Below are 21,117 nucleotides of genomic sequence, written 5' to 3' on the forward strand. Positions count from 1 at the left end.
AAACTAAAATGAGGAATCTGTTCTCATTAAGCGATTGCCCAAATCTATTTTGGGCAACACAAAGAGGCTGACTAGTACTTCTACCCAAGGCAGACAGATGTAGAGCCATCAACTTCTCCGCTCTTGTCTACAGCTTGTTATAAATGTTGATCAAAATGGCTTAAAATGTTGGGACCTGAGAAATGATATCTTTGAGCTCTGACCCTCCATAACCAAATCCAGACACTGAACGTCTCTGCTTCCACATATTTTATATGAAGCACCTGACACAGCAGCAACAAATAACACAGGAATAAATCCAGCAGCCTGCAATGGTTTGCCTTCATTAGCCAAGCCAAAGGTCACCTTGCTGGTGTCACCATTAGTGTCTGGCAGCTACCAGGGCCATTGCCTGCTCTAGACCTTAGCAGAGACACCTCCAACCTTCATGTGCTGCTTCAGAAACTTGGCATAAACCTGAAGTCCTCGGCTTGAGCTTGCAGGCGCTGACATGCAAAAAACATACAGATCTGCTGAGGTTCTGGCATCCCCTCCTTTTTCTTAAGAGCTGCTTAAAATAAGACCATTAGCCCCAAGTTATCAGCAGCACAGAGCTGCTGGCTCAGGAGTTGTTTCAGCTGCCCGTTCAGAAAGGGTAAGTGCATGTTTTTAATTATAGGCAAGCCCATGGACCTTGCAGTGATTGCAGCCACTTGCCCCCCTCCCAATTCCAGGCACAAACGCTCCATTCCCCAAATTGCTGCTGACTGGCCTGGGATTGGGTTTTATTGCAGAATAGCATGCCAGTTCTTTGAGAGTGAGGTTAATTCAAGCAGCCCCATGTAGAGTCTTACCCTGCGAATGGCTAAATGCTTAACCATGCCTGCAAAAATTAGTCAAGTGCAAAGCCACCTTTCTTAGGGATTTGTGGGACCAGGGCTGTAACGTTCTTTTCTCCCCTAGTTTTCCCAGTAGTTTTCCCTGATTGGAAAAAAAAAAAAGGTGAAGTTGATGAATCTGACTGACTTGTCCTGTTTTCCTTTCAAATATAAAACCCAACTCAAGCTGCCTAAAAACCATGCTGTCTTTATTTATGGAATTAATTCAAGCGTCAGGATTCTATTAATTGGAGAAAACAGCAGATTTGTCCCAAAGTGGCAAACCTCGCAATACCCAAGTAACTCTTAAAACATTAAAATTAAAAAGTCTGCTCTTACTGCCTGGTCAGCAAACAGGCCCTAGGAAAACCACCCTAGGAAACAAATCATGTGTTATCCAAAACTTCTGATCTTTCTTAGCTGCTGTTTTAGGAATATAAATTCTGCTGCATTAAGCAGAACGGAATAGATATTTTTACTTAAAGCAGAGTGACTCAAAGTGGCCATAATAACCCATTTCTGTTGCTTTTGTACTTGGGTAATGAATGACTGTAGTATAAAGTGCTTCTAGTTTTTTGCCTCAAGGTCTTGTCAATCATTACCTGATAAATAAAAACTTCAAACAAGCCCCTTTTAGCTTAATTGGGCAGAATTTCTCTCTAAAGAAACAGCTGAATACAGAGAATAATGCGGTTGTGGCAGCAATGGAAGTCAACAAGCAGGGTATTTGGATGGAAACGTAGAGAGGATGCAAATTCTGCACTCAAAAGATGAGTATTTTCGGTTTTGCTGAACCAGATTCCCATCGCAGGCAGAGCTGAAAGGATTGGAAGGAGCAGCAGAGGGAATCCCAGGGGCTGAGCTGCGCCTGTGTGAGCTCTGCTCCCCCACTCCGCTTTTAGGCTTTACAGCTGACGCTTCCATAAAAACCAGAAATCTTAACATTATACTCAGGCTTACTTAAACCATTATCTTTTATTTTACGAACATTGGCAGCAACGGATGCAGTTTCCTTCATGGGGACAAAAGGATCCTATTGTCAGTACTGGAACAGCTCTAAAACTGCTCAATTAAGCAAACATAACATCCTCAAAGCTTGGCCCGAAAGGAAGTTAAAAATAACCGATCTATAAAATGTTTTAAATGTGCTTTAAAATGTCATTACTCAGATAAATCTTGCTGTTTTGAAGCTGGTTCACTAGAGTTTTATGGCCCTGCCAGTTTATGGCAGCGTACATATTCATGTCAGGAATTCCTCTTCCAGAACAGTAGATGAGACGAAGCCACAGCCGCGCTGGGGACCGAGGGGAGGCTGCAACCAGCTCAAGAACAGAGTTTTTGGCTCCCGGGCTGGGAAAGCTGCTCCGAAGCGTATCCAGCAAGTTGTGTGTGTTTGTGGCAGAGCTGGAAACCAACTGATGCTTCCTGATAGAAGGCTGGATGTGTTGAAGTTAGTGGTAAAGCTTCTGTTAGTTGCAAGACTGGCACTTAAAGGAGAATGATTTTCTATTTATTTTTTTAACTATTATTGTTTTTCCTTCCCTCACTGGAACCACCTCTGACTTACAGTGGGTCTAAATGCAGAGAATTGGGACCATTCTAAGAAACACCAGAGGATCCTCCTTCCAAATTCAGTCTAGGCATACAAAAGCTGAGCAGGCATCAGTTTAGGTCAATAAAGTTGTTTCCACTGATGCTTTGCTGGATTTCAGATCAGTGCATGAAGCAAATTTACTTACGAATTTGTAATGACTTGTGAAAGACTGTGGTTTAACTCCAAAATGCTGGTGATTTGAGCCTCTGGGTCAGCAAATACATCTACATAAACTGGCACAACTCTGTTCACAGTTAAGAGTAAACAAGAACCCAAAAATTGCTGTTATGGCCTGAAGATATAATGTTTAGCTAAAACAGGGATTCAGACCATTATTTTTTCAGCTGCCTCCATAGCAATGCAGTGTGGTATCCACAGTAGGGAATCTCATGCCAGCAGCATCTCTGAAATATGCTAAAACAATCTAAATTAGAAAATGTCAGCTTCTTGGCTAATGTGCCTTTGGAGTTTCTTTTTTCCTTTCTTGTGCCTCTATAATTTTATTGGGATGACTAAATCTCTGAACTATGTTAGCAGTAAACAGAACTAATTTACCCCCTGCTTCTTTGAAACAGCTGCTGACAGCTGCACTATAATTCAATCATGGACCTTTGCAGTGCAGTCTGCAAAACATATTCATATTTTTCTGTGTTCTTCCCTCTCTGTTGTATTTGGACTGAAGGAGCAGCACCAAATAGCGACATGTGCCAATTTTGCCTGTACACAGACACTGATCTATGTGAAAACAGAGGCTCAAGATTAAGCATTGCCCAATAAAAAAGGTACTTTGAATATAGGGGAAATAACCACACAGATACACAAAGTCGTTGGGATATCTTTTGTAAAGTTGCAATGATTTATTTTACTAGTTTGTACAAAAGGCTTCTGACAACTGCTCTATGAAAAGAACCAGAAACATGTATGCATTTTTGCCAACTGTTAATAAATATCTTCTTAAATAAGGAAACAAATGTGTTTAGGAACTGAGACTCGTTTTTCCTGGATGTGATTGAAAAGGAATTCAGAGATGGAAATAAATAATTCTTCTTCCGCTTGTGACAACTATTTACATAAAAATGTACAAACAGTGAAGCCGATGTTGAGCCTAGCAACAGAAATCCTGTTATTATGTTTTTAAAAAACCCAAAACAGAAACAATCCCCACATAATATCTAATATATGAATCCTATACAGCAAGATACCGTGGTCCGAGTTAAAAATGCAATACACCAATGCAGTGACCACCAACACTGAAACACCCGCAAGAAAAACTAATCCTTGACTACTAAATAGTGGAACTTTAGGCACGATTAGCTTTGAACTTTCTGGGCAGCACCTTAACTTCCTTTAGGAGGTTTACAGAAGCACTGGTGTATATACGTACACAATGTCAGAAGACACGTCCAATCTCTGTGATTTCAGTGCCTCAATCCAAACAAGCAATGCACTGAGGGCAGTTTGGGCTGTTTATTGTAGATGGCCTTGTCTGTAGGCTCCAGGGAGAGATGGTCCTTTGGCTTCAGCTCTTCTCCTGACGCTTGGCCGCCTGTAACTCTTTGGGCAAGCTCTCACCTCGGGGCAGTTGGACGTTTGCTGCAGTCGCGCTTGCAGAGCATCTGCATCACAGCCAGGCTGGTCCTGCAGATGTTTGAGTTGCCTGGGGTGGAAGCGGGCACAGCTGGCCATGTGGCAACTGCTCACCAAGGCCCTGGTCCAAATCCTACCAATGGCATGGACAGACTTCTACTTTCTCATAAGCCTAATCCTGCTACTGAGAAAACTGCTGGGAAAACACCAATTGACTTAAATGAGATTAGAATTAGACCATCAGAAACAAGCTTCCAATTCATTATTTCATGGACAGTAATTTTTTTTTTCTTTTTAAAGCAAGGGATGTGGTCTGGATTTGATCTGCGACTTAAAGGAAGAAGAGCAGTGCCCGACTTCCAGAATCGGGCAGTTGTGTTCATTTCCCTTTCCCTAACTCCCCTGTGAGGCAGGACATGGAGCAGTTCCCACTGCGGCTGCAGCGCCCTGTCCACTCACTGCACAGAGAGAATCATCTCCAGGGGTTTATTGTGTTCTGGGCCCATCTGAGGGAGGTTTAGGTTTTTGAATTTTGGAGATTGAGAGCTGGGTGTGCTGAGGAACTGGTGTTTTATCGGACAGAATTTATGTCAATACTACTATTACAATCACAGCGTATGCCAAAGGTTTGGATCGGTTTGTGATTGGTTACTGCTACGTTGCATTCTTATTCACAACTTTAATTGAGTTTTAATTACATAAGTGTGATGTTTGTGTAACTTGTGATTTTTAAAAGAAGGAAAAAGAAAAGCCTTGAGGGGATGCTTTCTTGCTCCTGGTTCCAGCTTGTTGCTGTGGCTCTTGAAAGGGATTTATTTGGTTTATTTTTTTGTTTTAAAGGTGAAGCCAATAACAGAGCAGGGGTTTTACTGCAAACGCTGACTCCGGGCAGTAAGGTTTCCTAGCTGGTTTCTACCTGTCTGTGTGGTGCTTACGGTGCCTCCTGCACTTGAACCTCCACGTTTCCATAAAAGCATCGAACTTGTTCTGTCAGTGAAGTCAATGGACATTTTCCAAACAGGAGCAGGATCTTTAGCTCTGTCTTTCACAACTCTGTAACTGCTTAGGATACCCCAGCTAAACCTTACGCTTAATGCCTGTTTCTTAACATTTTGCTGCTTTCCTGTTTCAAGTTCACGGCAAATTCAAATTCTTTCTGGTTGCTAAAGGAAATTTCCTTCCCTGTTGACAGAAAAAAAAAAGTATACCCAGAAAGTCTTGCTCTTTGGAATTATTTTCTTCAGTTCTTTTGCTTGCCAACTAGAGACTATTTTTTTCCTTAGACTGATCTGTCCTTTGAATTTGTGTCAATCCAGAATACAGATTTTGCTACTGGAAGTTGCATGTAATTAATCTTTGCTTTTGCTTATGAAATTGAAGCAAACAGAAGGATGGAAGCTATGATTCTCTAACAAAATACCTGTTCACTCCAGGTATATTTTGCTCACTTATTTTATTGCAAACTGTGTTACAGGAACTACACATGCTTATTAGTCACAGCACATTCTCACCTTGGACAGATTATTATTTTTCAACTCACAATCAACAGTGGTGAGTTTGCAATTTTCAGAAAGATTCATTTGCAGAAGTATGTATTGTAGGAGCCATTTTGTAGGCAGATTTGGTCTTAAATGGTTTCTCTGGCTTGTTTCAGTTTACAAGCTCATTGTCTGTAATAAACTAAAACAAAATGTGTTCAAATGCCACTTAGATCCAGAAACTGTTCCATTGTCTGAACTTTCAGAAGCCCGGTCCTAAGAACTGTTTGGGCTTTTCTTAAACCCGTTGCTGGAGCGCTAACCTTTTCCCCTCCCCCACACAGCCGCACAAAACCACTCTTTACAAATAACTTGTTTTTCATTTCCTACAAATCTAATGACAGCCACATGCTCGTACCACCATGTTCCTGTATTTTTTTAAGATAACATTGGAGCTGTCATCAAAATAGAGCACTGAGATGGCATTGAGTTGTGTAGGAGCACAGCAGGGTTTCGGCACAGTCTCTGGGTTTATAAAGTGAACCTGAGGAATGAAAGTAGAGGCATGTTAAGATTTACTTTTTCCCCCTCTCCTCCCCCATATTTTTTTTCCCCAGGCAACCTTATGTCTGTCCCATACACACACTCAGACATGTTTTGAACACCTGGCTTTGTGTACAAACATCTTGAGATGTCCCCTGCGCGCGGGGAGGCTGACGCACGCACCCAAGTCACATCTAGTTGGAAATCTTTCAGTGAAGCAGGTTTTCATTAGAAAATTCCTATTTGTCAGAGCAGCCAGCACTCTGCAGAAGAGTATCGGTTACGATAAACTCTGCAGGATGTGCGGATGAGGTTTTGTGAGAAACCCCATGGGTCCTGGGTGGGTGCCTGTCCCTGGGGATGGCAGCACCGAGACCCAGCTGGGGCCAAGGGCTCTCGGTCCCCTGCACCCCCTGCTGCAAGACCTCAGGGAGAGGGGGCAAAAATAAATAACAAACAGTCTACCAGGAGAAAAACAGATATTTCTTCCTTTGGAAATGCAGGCGCTTCTATTTTCCCTAATACTTTTTGCAACTTTGTCCTTAGACGTGCACAGGACATGAAATGTAAATGAAAAGGTGGGGTGTCCAGGCAGGTGAGCTGGGGTGCTGGGGACCAGACCGTCTCCTGGCCCATGCGGAGAGCTCTGGCATGTTGGTTTGGTGACACAGCTGGGCTGGGTGGCCTCCAGCCAGAGCACAGGCGCTGTGTCACGAGGACATGCCAGCTCGGGGCTCCCATCTGGACATCTTTGCACAATTTCATAAAACAAATACACCCACAGAGCAGCTGGGCTGTGTAATTTTGGGATTCACTGACCCCTTCCTCAGCCTACCCCCAAATCCACTTTTGGCAGCAGCACACAGAAGATCCTTACAGAGTTTTTCCAAGAGATGCTGATGGTGGGTCTCACATCCCGCTCTCGCCTTCCCATGCAGTGGGACTGTACGTCCCACCATTAACAAGTCTCTCGTAGGGCCCTTTTAAACTGCAGAGCATGTCAATGCTTGCAGCAAACACAGGGTAACTCTGCCACCAATTGACCAACTGACCAATTGACCAATAGCCAACTATTAATTTAGGCCATTTGGCTAGACATGTTTAGCAAGAAGCTGCAGGCATCTTAATCAGCTAACGCAGACCTTCCTTCTCTTGTTAGCTTAGAGATTTGTGCATAAATTTATTTCTGAGTAGCACCTATCAGAAATTACTCTACACTAGGAGCTACAATGCACCTACCAGTGTCTGTACAATGGCATGATTTGTAGCATTCATGTATGAATTCAATGGGAAAGCACATTCTCCTTCACAGTAGTACGCAGCGTAGCCCTCCGGAGCGATGATCCAGTCCTTGATTAAATTAAAGACATTAGATTGTGGAAAAAGGCAGAAATTTTGTGCAGTGAAACAGAAAGGACAACAGCACATGAATCTAACAATTTGTACATCTAAATACAATTACAGTAGCCTGCAAAATAAAAATCTGGCACACTGGCCTTTCTAATCCTGTCTTATACGCGTCTAAAAGCGGCTGCTTTTCCTGGAGGGATATCTCACTTTGCAAATGTGCCCATAGAGTGCTGAACTTCAGGGCTTAGGTTTTTTTATCCATTCAGCAGTGTCCTTCACTCATCACTGAAATACAGGTACAAGCTTTCTTTAACTAGGTCTAAAAATTGCTAGATGAAAATGTAGAGATGTCTGAGCATTCAGCACTGCCTGAGGAGATTCAGGGCCACCGTTTCTCAAAGGGACCGAAGTATGTAGAGTTTCTAGCCAGTCTCACATTAAATATTTATATACCCTTGCTTTGCAGAAGCATTTCTTAAGCATGCTAAAGGCAATATACAATTATTTCCCCCCTAGGGATTACAAAAGTATCCAGTTATCGATCTTACTGTGGCGGTGATGTGCCAAGGCACCTCCCAGCCCTTACCTGCCACCCCAGGTCCCTGAAGCTGACGTAGAGCTCGTGCTTCTTGCAGGCTTGTCGCTGGTCGCTGCTGCTGTTCTCTGCATGGGGGGAATAGGGGGGATAGTTTGTAATGCTGGGCCGCCCCAGCACCCACGGCCCTCAGCAATGCACCAACACAGAGAGGCATCGCTGCTCAGCTCTTGCACTCATGGCTTCTTTTTTTTTTTTTCCCTAAACATTTTCAGTTTTAGTCTTAAAATAATGGCCGGGTTTGGTAAATATGAAATGTCCCTCTAGCTTTTTGTGGAAAGCCAAAAAATGCCTGGGAAAGTAGACTTTCCCCCACACCCGCCTGGGCTTCCTCTGACCTCATATAGGCAATAACCAAAGAGATCTGATTTTTGCTAATTATATAAAAATAGAACCTGTGAAAGGAATGATAGGGAAAAGCATCCTTTACCTACTTTCTACATCCCTTAACTGTCTCTGAAACCCAGCAACAAACAGACTGAACGTGGGAGAAACCGTTCCCACATCATCCCCCATCAATAACACTGAAACAGCAACCTGCGCTGTACCTGCAATGTTTGACACCCGGAAAGCTTCCTGGTTCTTTGGCGTTTTGGATCGATTCTGGCTCCTCTGCTTCCCTCCCGTGGAGCGAATGCTGCGGAGATGGACCTCAGTGGCTTTGAAGAACGCGACCGTGAAGGGCTGCTTGTTCTGCGGGCCGTGCCTTCCGATCAGACCCGCCAGTTTGGGATTGATGCTTTGCCCTTAATAACAGAACAGGCTGATAAGAGGGACTGTGGTAACGTTTCATTTTCAGCAGACATGATGAGGATAATGAGAACTGCTGGCTATAAGGTGATTCCTGAGCGCATCTCTATGCGTCGATCCGCACAGGGCCTGGGCTTATTCGGCAAAGCTGACAAGAGCAGCTCAGCACAGCTAACTCCATTTTATATCTGCGTGTAAAAGTTACATAAAATAGTCCTACGTATAATTATTTTACCCTAAATCCGCTTAGCATTAACTTTTCCTGCATTCTTTAGAGGGGTTTCTTTAAGTTCACCAACCTATAATTTGAAGTGATCCTATAAAAGGAGCCGTAAAAGTCAGCCCATAGGAGCACTAAATTCCCACTGGAAGGTTATTAACTTAAAATAAAAATACCTTGTATGAAATGTTGACAGAGTTCCAGATATACTTTAGCTGAGCGAAACAAATAGTTCAGATGTTTAGAGACATTTTGCTTGTTGCTGTATCTCAGCACTACTGTATCTTATAACTTTGTTGCAAAACCATTCTGCTTCCTTTATCCTGGGCTTTTAAAATAATTTGATTTTTGGTAAAAGATGATTAGGTGGTTTCTCTGTAGAATTAAACCAATTATTACAAAAAAAAAAAAAAGCAAGAAGTGGTGGCAGTGGGAAATTTAATATTTCTCCAAAGGATGTCTGGGTGCTGTTGTGAAATGCAGGGGTGATATCCAGAATTATTCTGTTCCAAGCTATTGAGCACTGCTGCTAAGTCAAAGTTATGTTTATGGCTTTTGCGATCCTTTAGCTAATGAGAGAGCTGGGCCCTGTCAGCCACAAATCAAATACGCCGAAGGACAGAGGACACTTTCCTAGAGAAGCCCTGATAGGCAGCAATGCTGGGGGGAGCAGGCGAGGGGCTCTACAGCCCACTGACAAATATGTCCTTCACTTATTAGCTTCTGACCACCATGTGGAAAGAAGTGGGCAACCTGAGGTATTTCTAGCTAATATTATATAACTGCTGGTTTTAAGATGAGTAAATGCAGAGGTTTATAGCTATCGTCTTCGTGGAACTGTTTCCATCTTTGCTCTTGCACGTGGACAAAAGGCTGATAAATGTGACAGACCCAGAAAAAAGGGGCTGAGGTCTAAGCTCAAGAAACGGAGCGGCCTCAGCTGGAGCCCATTTTCTCTTTTTCTAAAAGTGTGCAGCCCCACAAGCGAGTCCCAGCTGCAATATATGGAATTTATGGGGAAGACTGGCTCAAGGGGTGTTTTGAGGGGAGCTTGGCAGCAGGACAACTGCCCAGCATGGCCAGGCCTTGCAAACCAGATAAAGCAAAACTGGTCTCAGGACAGGGCACCGGGAAAGCTTGGGTGAAAATAGCAAATACAAAAACTCGTGCAGGTAGATTTGTGTATGTGGAATATACATCAACAGCTTCTTCACCTTCTGCTTAAGATCAGTTAAATTGATTTCTTTTGCACAATTTCATCTGCACAGTGATAATGACACCAGAATTTTTTTAAAGTAGACTGTATTGGCTTCATGAATGCAGATCTCTGCATGTAATGACAGATACAAAAAGTTGGGTTTTTTTTTTTCCTAATTTACTTAAAGCTTTGTGGATTGCCCAAGCATATAGTCTTGCATCAAAATCTTGCTGTGTTTGCAGCATATGATTTTCATATCAAGTCCAGGCGTAAAAGCAACTTTCTTGTTAGTGTACACAGTTGGTCTAAATCCAAACTGAAACTTGGGGAGCAAGGAAGGACATGTCCTTGCCATTCAAAATAAAAAGAAAAATTCACTTGTATGGTGGAGAAATGTGAGTGCAAAGGAGTGCTGTCAGGGGACTTGGTTACAGCAGACAAGCAGACAATTGGGTCCTGTACCTCTGTATTTACTTTTTAAACGCTGCAGTTGGCTTTTCTAACTTAAATGACAGGCTGATTAAAGTATTTTGTTAATCTATTTTGAGAAAGCAGCAAGTCACTTTGTATATGATTTCGACCCTTTGCAAACCCAGCTAGATTTCTCTGGAGTGCAAAAGGAAATCAGATTCCTCATTTTCGTTGCATTTAATAACAGAGAATGCATTTATAACTGAACCTGGGAATTTCTGTCTTTGAAAGCTCTCTGTGCTAGATCTGGCTTTATGCTTTTAAGGGTCCACTTCTAATTGCTCCAGTAGAGCAGACAGTTACTGCATGTGCAAAGTTGCAGCATTTCCTTGGATGCAGGATCCTGAAAAGACTCCATTGATATCTGTAACGTATTGATAAATCAGCTTCTTCCCTCCTCAATGCTGAAAAACAGGAGTGACCTTTGCTGTAAAGTGTCTAGGTGAGGATGGGGGCACATAGAGTGATAGGAAGACTTTATTGGTAGAAGAGTGCAAGCGATACTGTAGTATCTACAGTGTTTAGAGATATTAACCCTACCTCCAGCTATTGCTTTTCTGCAGGCTCTGGGCTGTGTCTTGATAGTTTTCCTATGCATGAACCACAACCAAATGAATGTGTCGTGATTATGGACACAATTTCTGTCCTCCCAAGTATTTCATTTAGGAGGCAAACGGGAAACTAAAATCAAGTGTTTGAAAAGGGGTTAAGCTGCTCTTGGCTGTCAATATGCCTTACTGTTTTTTATAATTTGTAAATAAGGTTGAATTTGAATCCTTATACAAAGATGGCAAAAGGCATCTGTCACTGGGGTGGAGACCATGGGGAAGCTCCAGGTCTGTATCTGTGTTTGGATTTGAGTGTTCACTGATCACTCGAAGAGCAGCTTCAAACAAACCATGTGCACCACTCTGTGTGCAGGTCTCACATGAGTAAAATCACTCTTCCATATAAATGACTGTTTCAAAACTGTTTAGCACAGTCTTTACGCAAAATACTACTTACTGGAAATGCTCAGACTGTTGCATAAAACCAATAAAGAGTGATACCACAGATGTATATCTGGAGAATGAAATTCTGTCCTTAGGTCACTACATTCAGAGTATTTATAATAGTTTTGAGCTGGGTTTTTTGTAAACCTCTCCTGTGGGGCAGCCAGACAGTTCCAGGTACTGGGAACCTCCCAGAAGACCCAGGATACTTGGGTTTCTTTGCACAAGTCTCCAAGTGAGCATCAGGAATCTTAACTTTAAGACAAAGCAGTATGACTTTCTAGTTAAGACCTGGTTAGGAAAATTGCCCACCTGATTCTAAACGCATGCTTTATGGAGATGTTTCAGAGCCAGGTCTTCGCACCCATTCCCAAACCTCAAAGGTTGGTACCATAAGCACGATGCAGACCTTGGAGTCCAGACCAGGCTCGACTTCACTGGTCATTTGTACTGCCACAAAGGAAATGAGAATGGTTCCTAGCTGTTTTCTGAATTTGAAAGGACTTCTGTGCCAAATCACACCAGCCTTCTACATCACTCAGTTATGTCTTTTTGCACATAGCAAAGTTTCCTCCTCTCTCCTTGACTGGATTGCACTATCTGCAAATTAGTCAGCAGTCTATACTTACCTTGACGGGGATGTGCACATAGCTAATAGTGAAATTACTGCAGACAGGTTACCAATCCATTGAAGCATTTGAGTACACTCTTAACCCGAAATATGCCTAAGGATTATTTTGTTATTATTACTTCCATCTTAGGCAAATTCAGGAAAAGCAGGCTTAACAAATCCTATTCAAAGGAAAGAGTCCTGAATGCTGAAGGGTTCCCCTGGCTGGGAATCATGTACCTGGAACGGAGCCTGACTGATGTTGGTGTCTGACACTCACCATCGATGCCTTCCACCGAGAGCTGCAGGCCCAGGTTGTGCTGGGGATTCACCACCCAGTGATTACTGGTTGCAGTAATGTCAAACACCAGCCACCCTTCTTCTGCAGCCCAGATTGTCCGAGAGTCGAGCAGGAACAAATCTGAATCCCTGAAAAAAAACAAGTGTAATTCCCAGTTAGCCAGGGTCTCTATAGGTGTTCACATATGCACTTTAAGCAACACGCTTGGTCGGCCGTTCAGCAACAGGCAGACGATGCCAGAGCTGTGCTGGCCTGATTTCCCATCTAATCAACTTCAGACCAAGTGCTTTTCTTCCTTTCAAAAAGGGAGGATGGGTTGAAGCAGAGTTGAGGTGGTTTTGGGTTACTTTGCTGTTACATTTAACCTTAGAGCTGCTGATGCAACTTCAGAAAAAATGTTTGCCAGGCACAGATTTGCAAAATTATTGTTTGCGGATGCAAACTTGGTAATTGGGCAGACAATGCTGCTTATTATCCTTTCCACACATAATTTCCTGACTTTTATGTATAATTGTAGCATTGGTGCAAGCCAGCTGGAACACTGGTGTGCATATATTAACATATGTAATGGTTTTTTAGAATTTGTTCATCTGAGGTTACAGGTAATTGATTGAAGCAATAACCTTCCGCACCATAACAGGTCTGCATTACTTTGGGTGGCAACTTTCAATTCATTGCTTAAATTTCTAAAGGTAATTGCTGAGTTATTCTAGTTGAAGAACTAATACCAGAAAATGAGAAAGATCTGAAACTGAGAGGATTTTGTGCGTTTGAAAAAGGTGAAATCATTCTGGATTTATAAAACATTTCCTGGCAAATTTCTGTAGAATGAAAATTTGAGCAAACACTCATTCTGTAAAGGAAGGAATCTTCTCATATCAGAAATTTAAAAAGAGATAAAACTTGGATTAAAAATTTGTATAGTGGCACAGTTCCTTTACAAAAATGACTGTACAAGAAGAACAAAGAAAGATGGTAGAAGTGTCTAGACTAGTTCTATAAGAGCTGCCTTTGTACTTACAGTGCACAAATGTGGTAACTTGTGTTAATTATATCCTGTTGAAGTATCCTTGGGAAACCCTTTAACCATGTCCTCAAAGCTTAGAGGAGGACTCATCAATTTTGTCACTACTGATTTGTCAATATAAATATATATGTATTTAACTCGGTTTACACAGTGCCTCTTGTTTGCATGAAATATCAAGTGATCAAAAATGAATCTGAGAAGCACTGTGGGCATAGAGGCTTTTTTCTCATAGCTTTTAGTGATTCTTCTCCCTGTGCAACACCAAGAAATTAGAGGCTTTTGCCCCACACAGCTGACTCAGAACAGAAATGGAGTTTTATTGCAATGTTTTCACTATCTAGCTTTCCTTTCAAGCTTTGTGGGGCAGGGCGTATAAGAGATGACGGCTTTCCTCCGTGAGCTAATAGATGTCACCGCCTCTGGCTCTGTGCTGGCTTACATGAAATTAAACTTCTGAAATTAGTTCCTACAGAGCACGTGAGGACATCGAGGAGGATTCTGTCCTTTCCTCACCAATGCACAATGCTGTTTAAATATGGATACGACACTGACAGGGCTGAATATGTAGGCAGAGCCAATGCTGCTGAGGGCACAGCAAGTTCTGCACGTGGCGGCCTCAGGGAAAGCAGCGGTTTTCTGTGCCAGCTCGGTTCGGAAAGAGCAGGCAAGGTCTGGTGCTTACAAGAGACGTTTTGCAGGTAGAGGATTATAACGATTGTAATTCCTCCCTTCACCCGGCATGTCCCTGCCATGGAAGAAGGCATGGGAGAGGGAGTTTTGCTTTCATTTACAGAAAGTTTTTGTTTCGGAAGAAGGTCTACATCAGAACTGCTGGGTGCACCTAGGACAGCTGAAGATCAGTGGTACAGATAATCCCCTCCCTCCACACACACATTAGTTACAGAAATGTAAGATGCCTGAATTCTAACCAGGGGACACGTTTCCTGGGGTTCCATCCCCACCCAGCAGCGATGGCCCTGATCCTGCTGTGCATGACGCAGCCGTGCGGACACCTCCCGCCCTTCCCTGTTTACAACATGCTGAACAAAACGCATCCCAGAGGAGCCGGGGACGAGGGAGTAGTACGGATTGGCCCGTTCCAATGGCTGAGGCCAAGTTTCCAGAAGTAAAGGGTTTTTATGTTCACATACTGCATCATTTAAGCATGGCCCCTGACTGGAACTCATGATTCACACAAGGTTTAGTTAATAGGGACTTGGCTTGCTTCGTTTTATTCCCTTGTAATTTGCAGGTTGAAGATAATAGCAATAATGATAACTTTTTTGTTTTTAGCTACTGCCCAACTGCAGTATCATTACTCAGAAAAACCAGCCTTTAAGCTCCCCATGCTGACATGATGCAATCAGGATAACCAGACAACACGAGGCATCAAGTACCAGGGTGAGTCAGTCTGGGAAATTGTATAATGCATTTGTTTTCCTGTAGTTACAGCAATGTGCAAACAATAGGCCTGGAGGGGAAGCCCGAAGTGAGAGAGATCAAAGGGACCCACTAAAGGGAAATGTCCTTCCCACACACACTTGGAACATTTGGACCCAAAAAGGCCCCGTGTCAGATGCTCTGGAGAAGTTCAAGCACTCCTGAATTAGCACTTTCCACTCTGGCCCACCAGCAGCAGCCAGGGATGAGATGCAAAACCTGAGTGGTGTTGCAAGCAGAGGCTACTGAGATTGTGGCGCATGTTCTGATGAAAAGAAACCTCCTGTCCTTTTCAAAAGAACAACCTCTCTTTAAGTGAAATGCCCTGCTCTCCAAAGACTTACGGCAAACAGTGCTAAATCACTAGGTAATAGACAGCAAGCCCTTTAAACATAATTGTTGGGCAAGACAATAAATGTGGCAAAGAGATGTTATTCTGCTTAGACTTAAACAAAATTGTTCTGAGGGCTCCTATCTAATGAGTTGTCATATAAGATAGTGCTAGTTAAGTCTAACTAATGTGGCTAGTTTGGGTTTTAGCTTTGAGATAAAGATCTGAGCACAAAGGGAAAAGGTTTCTAGTGCATGTCTCGCCCTGTGGTACCTTACCTACCAACTGTATGCATTCTTGGAGCAATGTGAATAATGGCTCTACAACTAGGAGGCAGAAAAGAACATTGGTTCCTTGGCCCTGTATTCAGTTCCTTTATTTGAGAACTTCAGAGAACTACCACACCAAGAGATAGGAAAAGGCACATGATCCTCATTTTACAGAAAATTAAGCTGGGACATGGAAATGTTCATGTCTAGATTAGAGTTACATGAATGATGAAGTCTGGATCCAGACCACAAGTATGTTTTGTTGAGACCACATCAAAATAGCTCAGCATATGAAGTACTTACATCAGTGGGAGTGTCAAAGCTTTTAGCAATGATAAAACTTAGGACTTTCAGCTCAGTTTTCTCACATTGAGATGTCGATAGAGCCTAAGATAAGGACAGGAGGCTGGCACTTGCCTGCTGATCCCTTTGGTAGTGTCTGGTGGTGGAGGCTAGAAAGGAGAGGTGCCCCCTGTTACTACATGTCACATAACTGCTATGTCCCCTATGAAATTTCCTTAGAAAACCTGGTGTTCTCTGGGGTCAAGGAAGAACAACAAGTATTGCAAAGTGAGGGTGGCTGGTGAGGATGCATGTGAGATTGTGTCTGGAACGTAGCTGGAGTTATGGAGGTGGAAGGGCTGAAGCTGCCAAAGGGCCATGGAGGGCTGGTGGTAGGAGTGAGGTAAGAAAAAGGAATCACAGGTGATTAGTGGAAGAGGAAACGACCAGAAGAAGAAATAAGGGGAGACAAACTACAGAAAAAGCAAGTAAAAGTATCCTGAAAGGGAACAGTGAATTGTCATGTTGCAACGTGCTAATTCTAAGATAAGAAAAAGGATTAACAACCATGAAGCTTCATGAAAGCAGTATGTCTTTGCCTTTTGCTGGGGTCCTTTTTCAGCCTCTGTGATGCACTTTGGTTTGTAGCAATGGATGTTAGTAGCATATCCAAAAAACAGAAGTATAGCATCTCTCCTAATCACCTGCCTTGATGAGCTGGGGCATGAGGAAGAACATGGACTGGAAAGAGAGACTCAGTGAAAATATGAGAGCTGGCAATTCTGCAATAGCAAGAGAGAACAGGAGATGAAACTCTGCAACTGTATACTATAATGCTATAAGGTCTATACTGCTCTAGTGTAGCCCTGTTACCAAAGAGCACCTGCTTGTGCATCTGTTTTCTTCACTCACCTTCCCCATCCCCTTCACCAGCTCTGTTATTTTAACCTGCTGGTTGACAAGTGGCAGTAAACACCCATGAGCACTTCCAAATGGGATAAAAACAAATGGGAAGGAGGGCAGGCAGCAGAAGAGAAGGCGACTTGTGGTGACTTTCACTACCTTGCAAGGCAAATGGGTTTCTGTGCTGTGCTGGCACTCTGGGCACACCGGGAGCCCTGGGCTCACCTGGCCACGTCCAGCCCAGGGCCACCGCCCGCAGGTCCTGCTGTCCCCAATGTGGTCAGGTACTCTGCCAGCCCAAACGGAGGCTGCCCAGCAGCTGCACTGCTCTAATCCCTACCTGCCAACTTGAGGAATTGCAGATTTAGCAGTGCTTTAAACAATAACCATATTCTGGCACCTTGCAACAGACTTCAAATACAAATGTGGGTCAACTTTCCTGCTTCTGTTTTAAAGTGGGAAATGCTTAAAGTACAGATATGTTAAATGTCTTGTTGACTCGGTGTGTAAACCACAGCCACTAAGCTAGGAGTATAATCCTCTCATCCGGATGGGTATTCCAACCCTAGAGGGGCTGTTTGGGTCATGGACATGGTGCAAGATAGCGAGTTTACTAATGGGCAGCCCAAGGACAGAGCTGGCACGGGGAAAATGAGGCAACTCCCGTCCAGGTTTGAGCAGGTGCAGGGAGGAGAAGGCAGAAAGGCCACCATGGGAGGGTGAGAGGAGATCTGGGGTTAGAGGACATCTGTTTGGGTTAAAAAAGCGCAGTATCCAGACTCCAGTTTGCTTGGTGTCGTTGCTTAGAGTCAGCTGCAGCTGTCCAAAGACAACCTTAGGAAAATATTTTTCAGATTTTCCTACTTTGAGAGGGCCCCAGGATCTCCCTGGGCCTCTCCCTGGCACGTGTGCAACACCCTCTGTACACAGACCTGCTGCAGCCCTCCTCCCACACCTTCCCTTCTCCAGGACCCCCGCTCATCCCTCCCTATCCCTCCCCGCCGATAAAAACCCTCCCCAAACGCAGGCTGGGCCCCTCCGGGTGAGGGGATAGGCACAGCAGAAGGGCTTGCTGGAGGTGGTTTCCAACAAGGATTGGTCTCAAAACTGGCTGTGCTGGTAGTAAAAATTTTGTTGAACCTTAGGAGACATTTAACTTGCTTCAAAAATGTCAGCAGATTCTTAATTCTGTTTTCTGTGTCTCCAGTATGCTTGCTCCCTTTTCTATGTGATGTTTGAGAAGGGTAAGATTTGGGTGTCAAAAACAGATTACAAGTGGCAATGGCAGTTTGTTACAGAGATGCAACACGTTCCTCAAATATGAAGCCTCTTGTAAAAGCAGCGCTGAGAGAAATGAGGTTATATACACATCTTTGACACTTTACATATAGCAGTTCCTGTTCAGCATTGAATCGCTGTTCATTAATGCATCACTGAGCTGAGCAAAAGCCCACTGGGTTACGCAAAATGCCTCCTGCAGCTCCCCAAGTGCCTGTGAAGAGTTAAGCCTTGCCAAGCGAGTTCAGGATTTGTCAGAGGTTCTGCAGGCTGCAGTAGCTTTTAGGAATGGTCCAAAAGAGATAACTGGATGCAGCTCTGTTCTTGGAAAGCTACAGGGTTTCCTTGCTAAAGTTCCCTTGCTGCTGCACCCAAGAGCATATGGGGATGAGTACAGTTTCAACTGATGTGCAGATAAGAAGTCACAAAAGAAAATCAAAGCTATTGTCAGTACCCTTCTAGATGCTGTCAATACTTGCAGATCTTGTCATGGTGCTGGGGCACAATGTTAAAACAAGCTATAGCCTTCTTTGCTGCACCATCCTTAGAATGATCACACTGGTATTTAAAAAAAGCTCCAAAAAGAAGGCACATCTGCATCGCAGGCTGGGTGGGCCTAAGCCTTTCTTAGTTGCTAGAATTACATGTTTCAACCCACAACATGGAAACAGACTCCAATGAATGGGAGAAAGGGGTCTGCAGAGGGGCTCAGGTTTGATCTGGGTGCAGAAGTGGCATAATTTGAAGCACAAACTAAAGTGTTCCAGCTGCAAGTCAAACCCAGGAATGCATCGTGCAGGATCATATTTTTCTGCAGGGCTAGTAACATGAGCATTCAAATAATTCAGTGCCTTTGAAGCCTGTGAAATCCATAATGGCCACAAAGTGAACATGTAGCAACTACATTTCAATTACCAAAGGCCGGTCAAGTACCTGGCTTTATTCTCTCCAGTAACAAAACTCTCATCGACTTCAAAGGGTTTGTGATTTACTCCACAATGCAAGTGCTGGGTCCAATGAAACTGGAGACGTGACTCTGGGATGAGGTATTTTAGCTTCTGAAGGTGCAGACAGATGGGCAGGATCGAGCTCTGATGTTGAGGGGAGCTATACAGTCTGCATTTTTTCTGCAGTTTCACATTAATAAATTGAGGACAATGCCCTGACTGACAATCTGCCCCAGAACTACTTGGGTACTCTCCTCCCTGGCACTGGAATCTGTTTTGCTCTCCTGCAGCGCCCAGGATGGAGATGGAGACTCAAGCAGCACCCAGCTCTCTGATGGAACCTTTAGCTCCCACTAGCAGGGTTTGTGACCACAAACAAGGACTTGATGTCCTGCTGCTCAGTACCCTTCTCAAGCCAGTCGCTGGCTTTATAAAACTCTTTCCCAGGCTTTTGCGTGAGTGAACCATGAAGACCAAATAGAAGTTGGACATGAGTCACTGGACTTTGTTATGCGCACAAAAGCTTTGAAACATGTCATATTAGTCAAAACATCAACTGTTTTCACAGTGTTTATGATTTTAGGAACATTTTTGTTCATGAATGTACTTGTTTGCTTAATGTGAATAACTGATGCTTTGTGCCTAAAGAATGCCGCGCATACCGTTCTATAAGGGAGATGTTGCCAGTCTGAAGAGCTTGCCTTGCAATGAATTCATAGATCTGGAAAGGCCAGAAAGAATATTTGATCATTTAGTCTGGTTTCTTTTAAACACCTGTAATAATATATCCAGTCTGACAGAGATAAAATTTCTATTAGTCAAAGCCCAGAGTGGAATCTCGTCTGCCAGAAAGGACAGAGCTGGGCTTTCATTTTTACTGCCACGGTTGTTAGGTGTCTATCTGCCCACAATGGAGCAGGCAGAGGGGCAGGGTTTCACAAACAGCCTGCTGTGGGCACAGCTGTTTGTCTGGAAAGACCTATGCCTGTATTTTTCACCGACAAGAAATTGCAGACAAGAGATGCTGCTGGTTAGATACCTGCCAACCTGCCTGAACTCGTAAAGCGAGTCATTAATTGTTGAACTGCTCATACTTATGGTTTATTTGAACTGAGGGCACACCATCACACCCTCCAAACTGGAGGCTCATCTGAGGTTTAACTGAAAATCGAGCCTTCAGCATATCCAGTGGTCTCTGTACCCTCAGAGGAAAAAAATATCTAGTCAGCCTCAGCTTGGGCTTCTCAGCTGGACCCTGTGCTGGTTTTGTGCCCCTGAAAACTGTCCCAATCTCTGCTGTGCTGCTGTTATGAAGGAGAAGCGAAGCTGTAGCCGCCTCTGAGCTGCTGTGTCTTGGTGCACATCACAGAATGGCACAGCCCAGGAGAATAACTGGTGTTTCTCGTCCCAAAAGGCAATTCCAGCAATCTCCTGGGAGATCCCACTGCTCCTGTATCATTGTAAGAGCGCAGGGAGAGGGAAAACCACTTGTTTTTTTGCTGGCCATTGTACCTGCCGTGCTCCAGGAACGGGACTCTCCAAAGCCCAACGTGAGCACAGGTTTTCTTGCCCGTGCAGGGGGGAGAGTTTGGCTTTGTTTTGCTCTTGTTGCTAACAACGTCAGATGGGTCTGACTTTCCAGCCTGCTCAGGATGAGACAAACAGCCAAGGAAGCATCAAAGTGAATGGGTGTTTTTTGATCAACGTTGGAGAGAGTTTGTTTTCTTTCTCCACTTGCCCAGTGACACATGGGCTTGGATGACTGGTTTGTGACAGAGCCGGTTGGAAAATGTCAGTGGAAAAATGCAGAAAAAGAGCAAATATTTTTACAAATGTTAGTGACAATATTTTTACCTTTGGTCAATCCAAACCAACAGGAATATTTTTTCAGCACAAACTGTTCAAAACCCACCATTGCCTGTGCCAAAATGTATGCAAAGGGTGAATATACACAAACACTTATTAAAAATACAGTTCCTGTGGTGAATGTGATGCAGTCAAATTGTATCTAAACTTGTAACTGGAACATTTGTATAATTAGCAAGATTCCTCACCTCTTCCAGCCAGTGGTTCATGTATATGCCTGCCCTTTGC

At 43.6% G+C, this 21,117-nt stretch overlaps 1 protein-coding gene across 1 annotated transcript in view; it reads right to left on the reverse strand.

Moving 5' to 3' along the window:
* Positions 1-5,910: 5,910 nt before the first annotated feature.
* The window catches only part of BMP7 (bone morphogenetic protein 7), a gene marked incomplete at both ends in the record, with an annotated part of 41,180 nt that continues 25,973 nt past the window's right edge, over positions 5,911-21,117 (reverse strand). The window contains 5 exons of the mRNA XM_080354485.1: positions 5,911-6,060; positions 7,299-7,409; positions 7,996-8,072; positions 8,553-8,750; positions 12,526-12,674. Coding sequence (XP_080210611.1) covers positions 5,911-6,060; positions 7,299-7,409; positions 7,996-8,072; positions 8,553-8,750; positions 12,526-12,674 — 685 coding nt within the window. The remainder of the gene's footprint in view (positions 6,061-7,298; positions 7,410-7,995; positions 8,073-8,552; positions 8,751-12,525; positions 12,675-21,117) is intronic.

Source organism: Nesoenas mayeri (genome assembly GCF_963082525.1).
Source record: "Nesoenas mayeri genome assembly, chromosome: 16".
NCBI lineage: Eukaryota > Metazoa > Chordata > Aves > Columbiformes > Columbidae > Nesoenas > Nesoenas mayeri.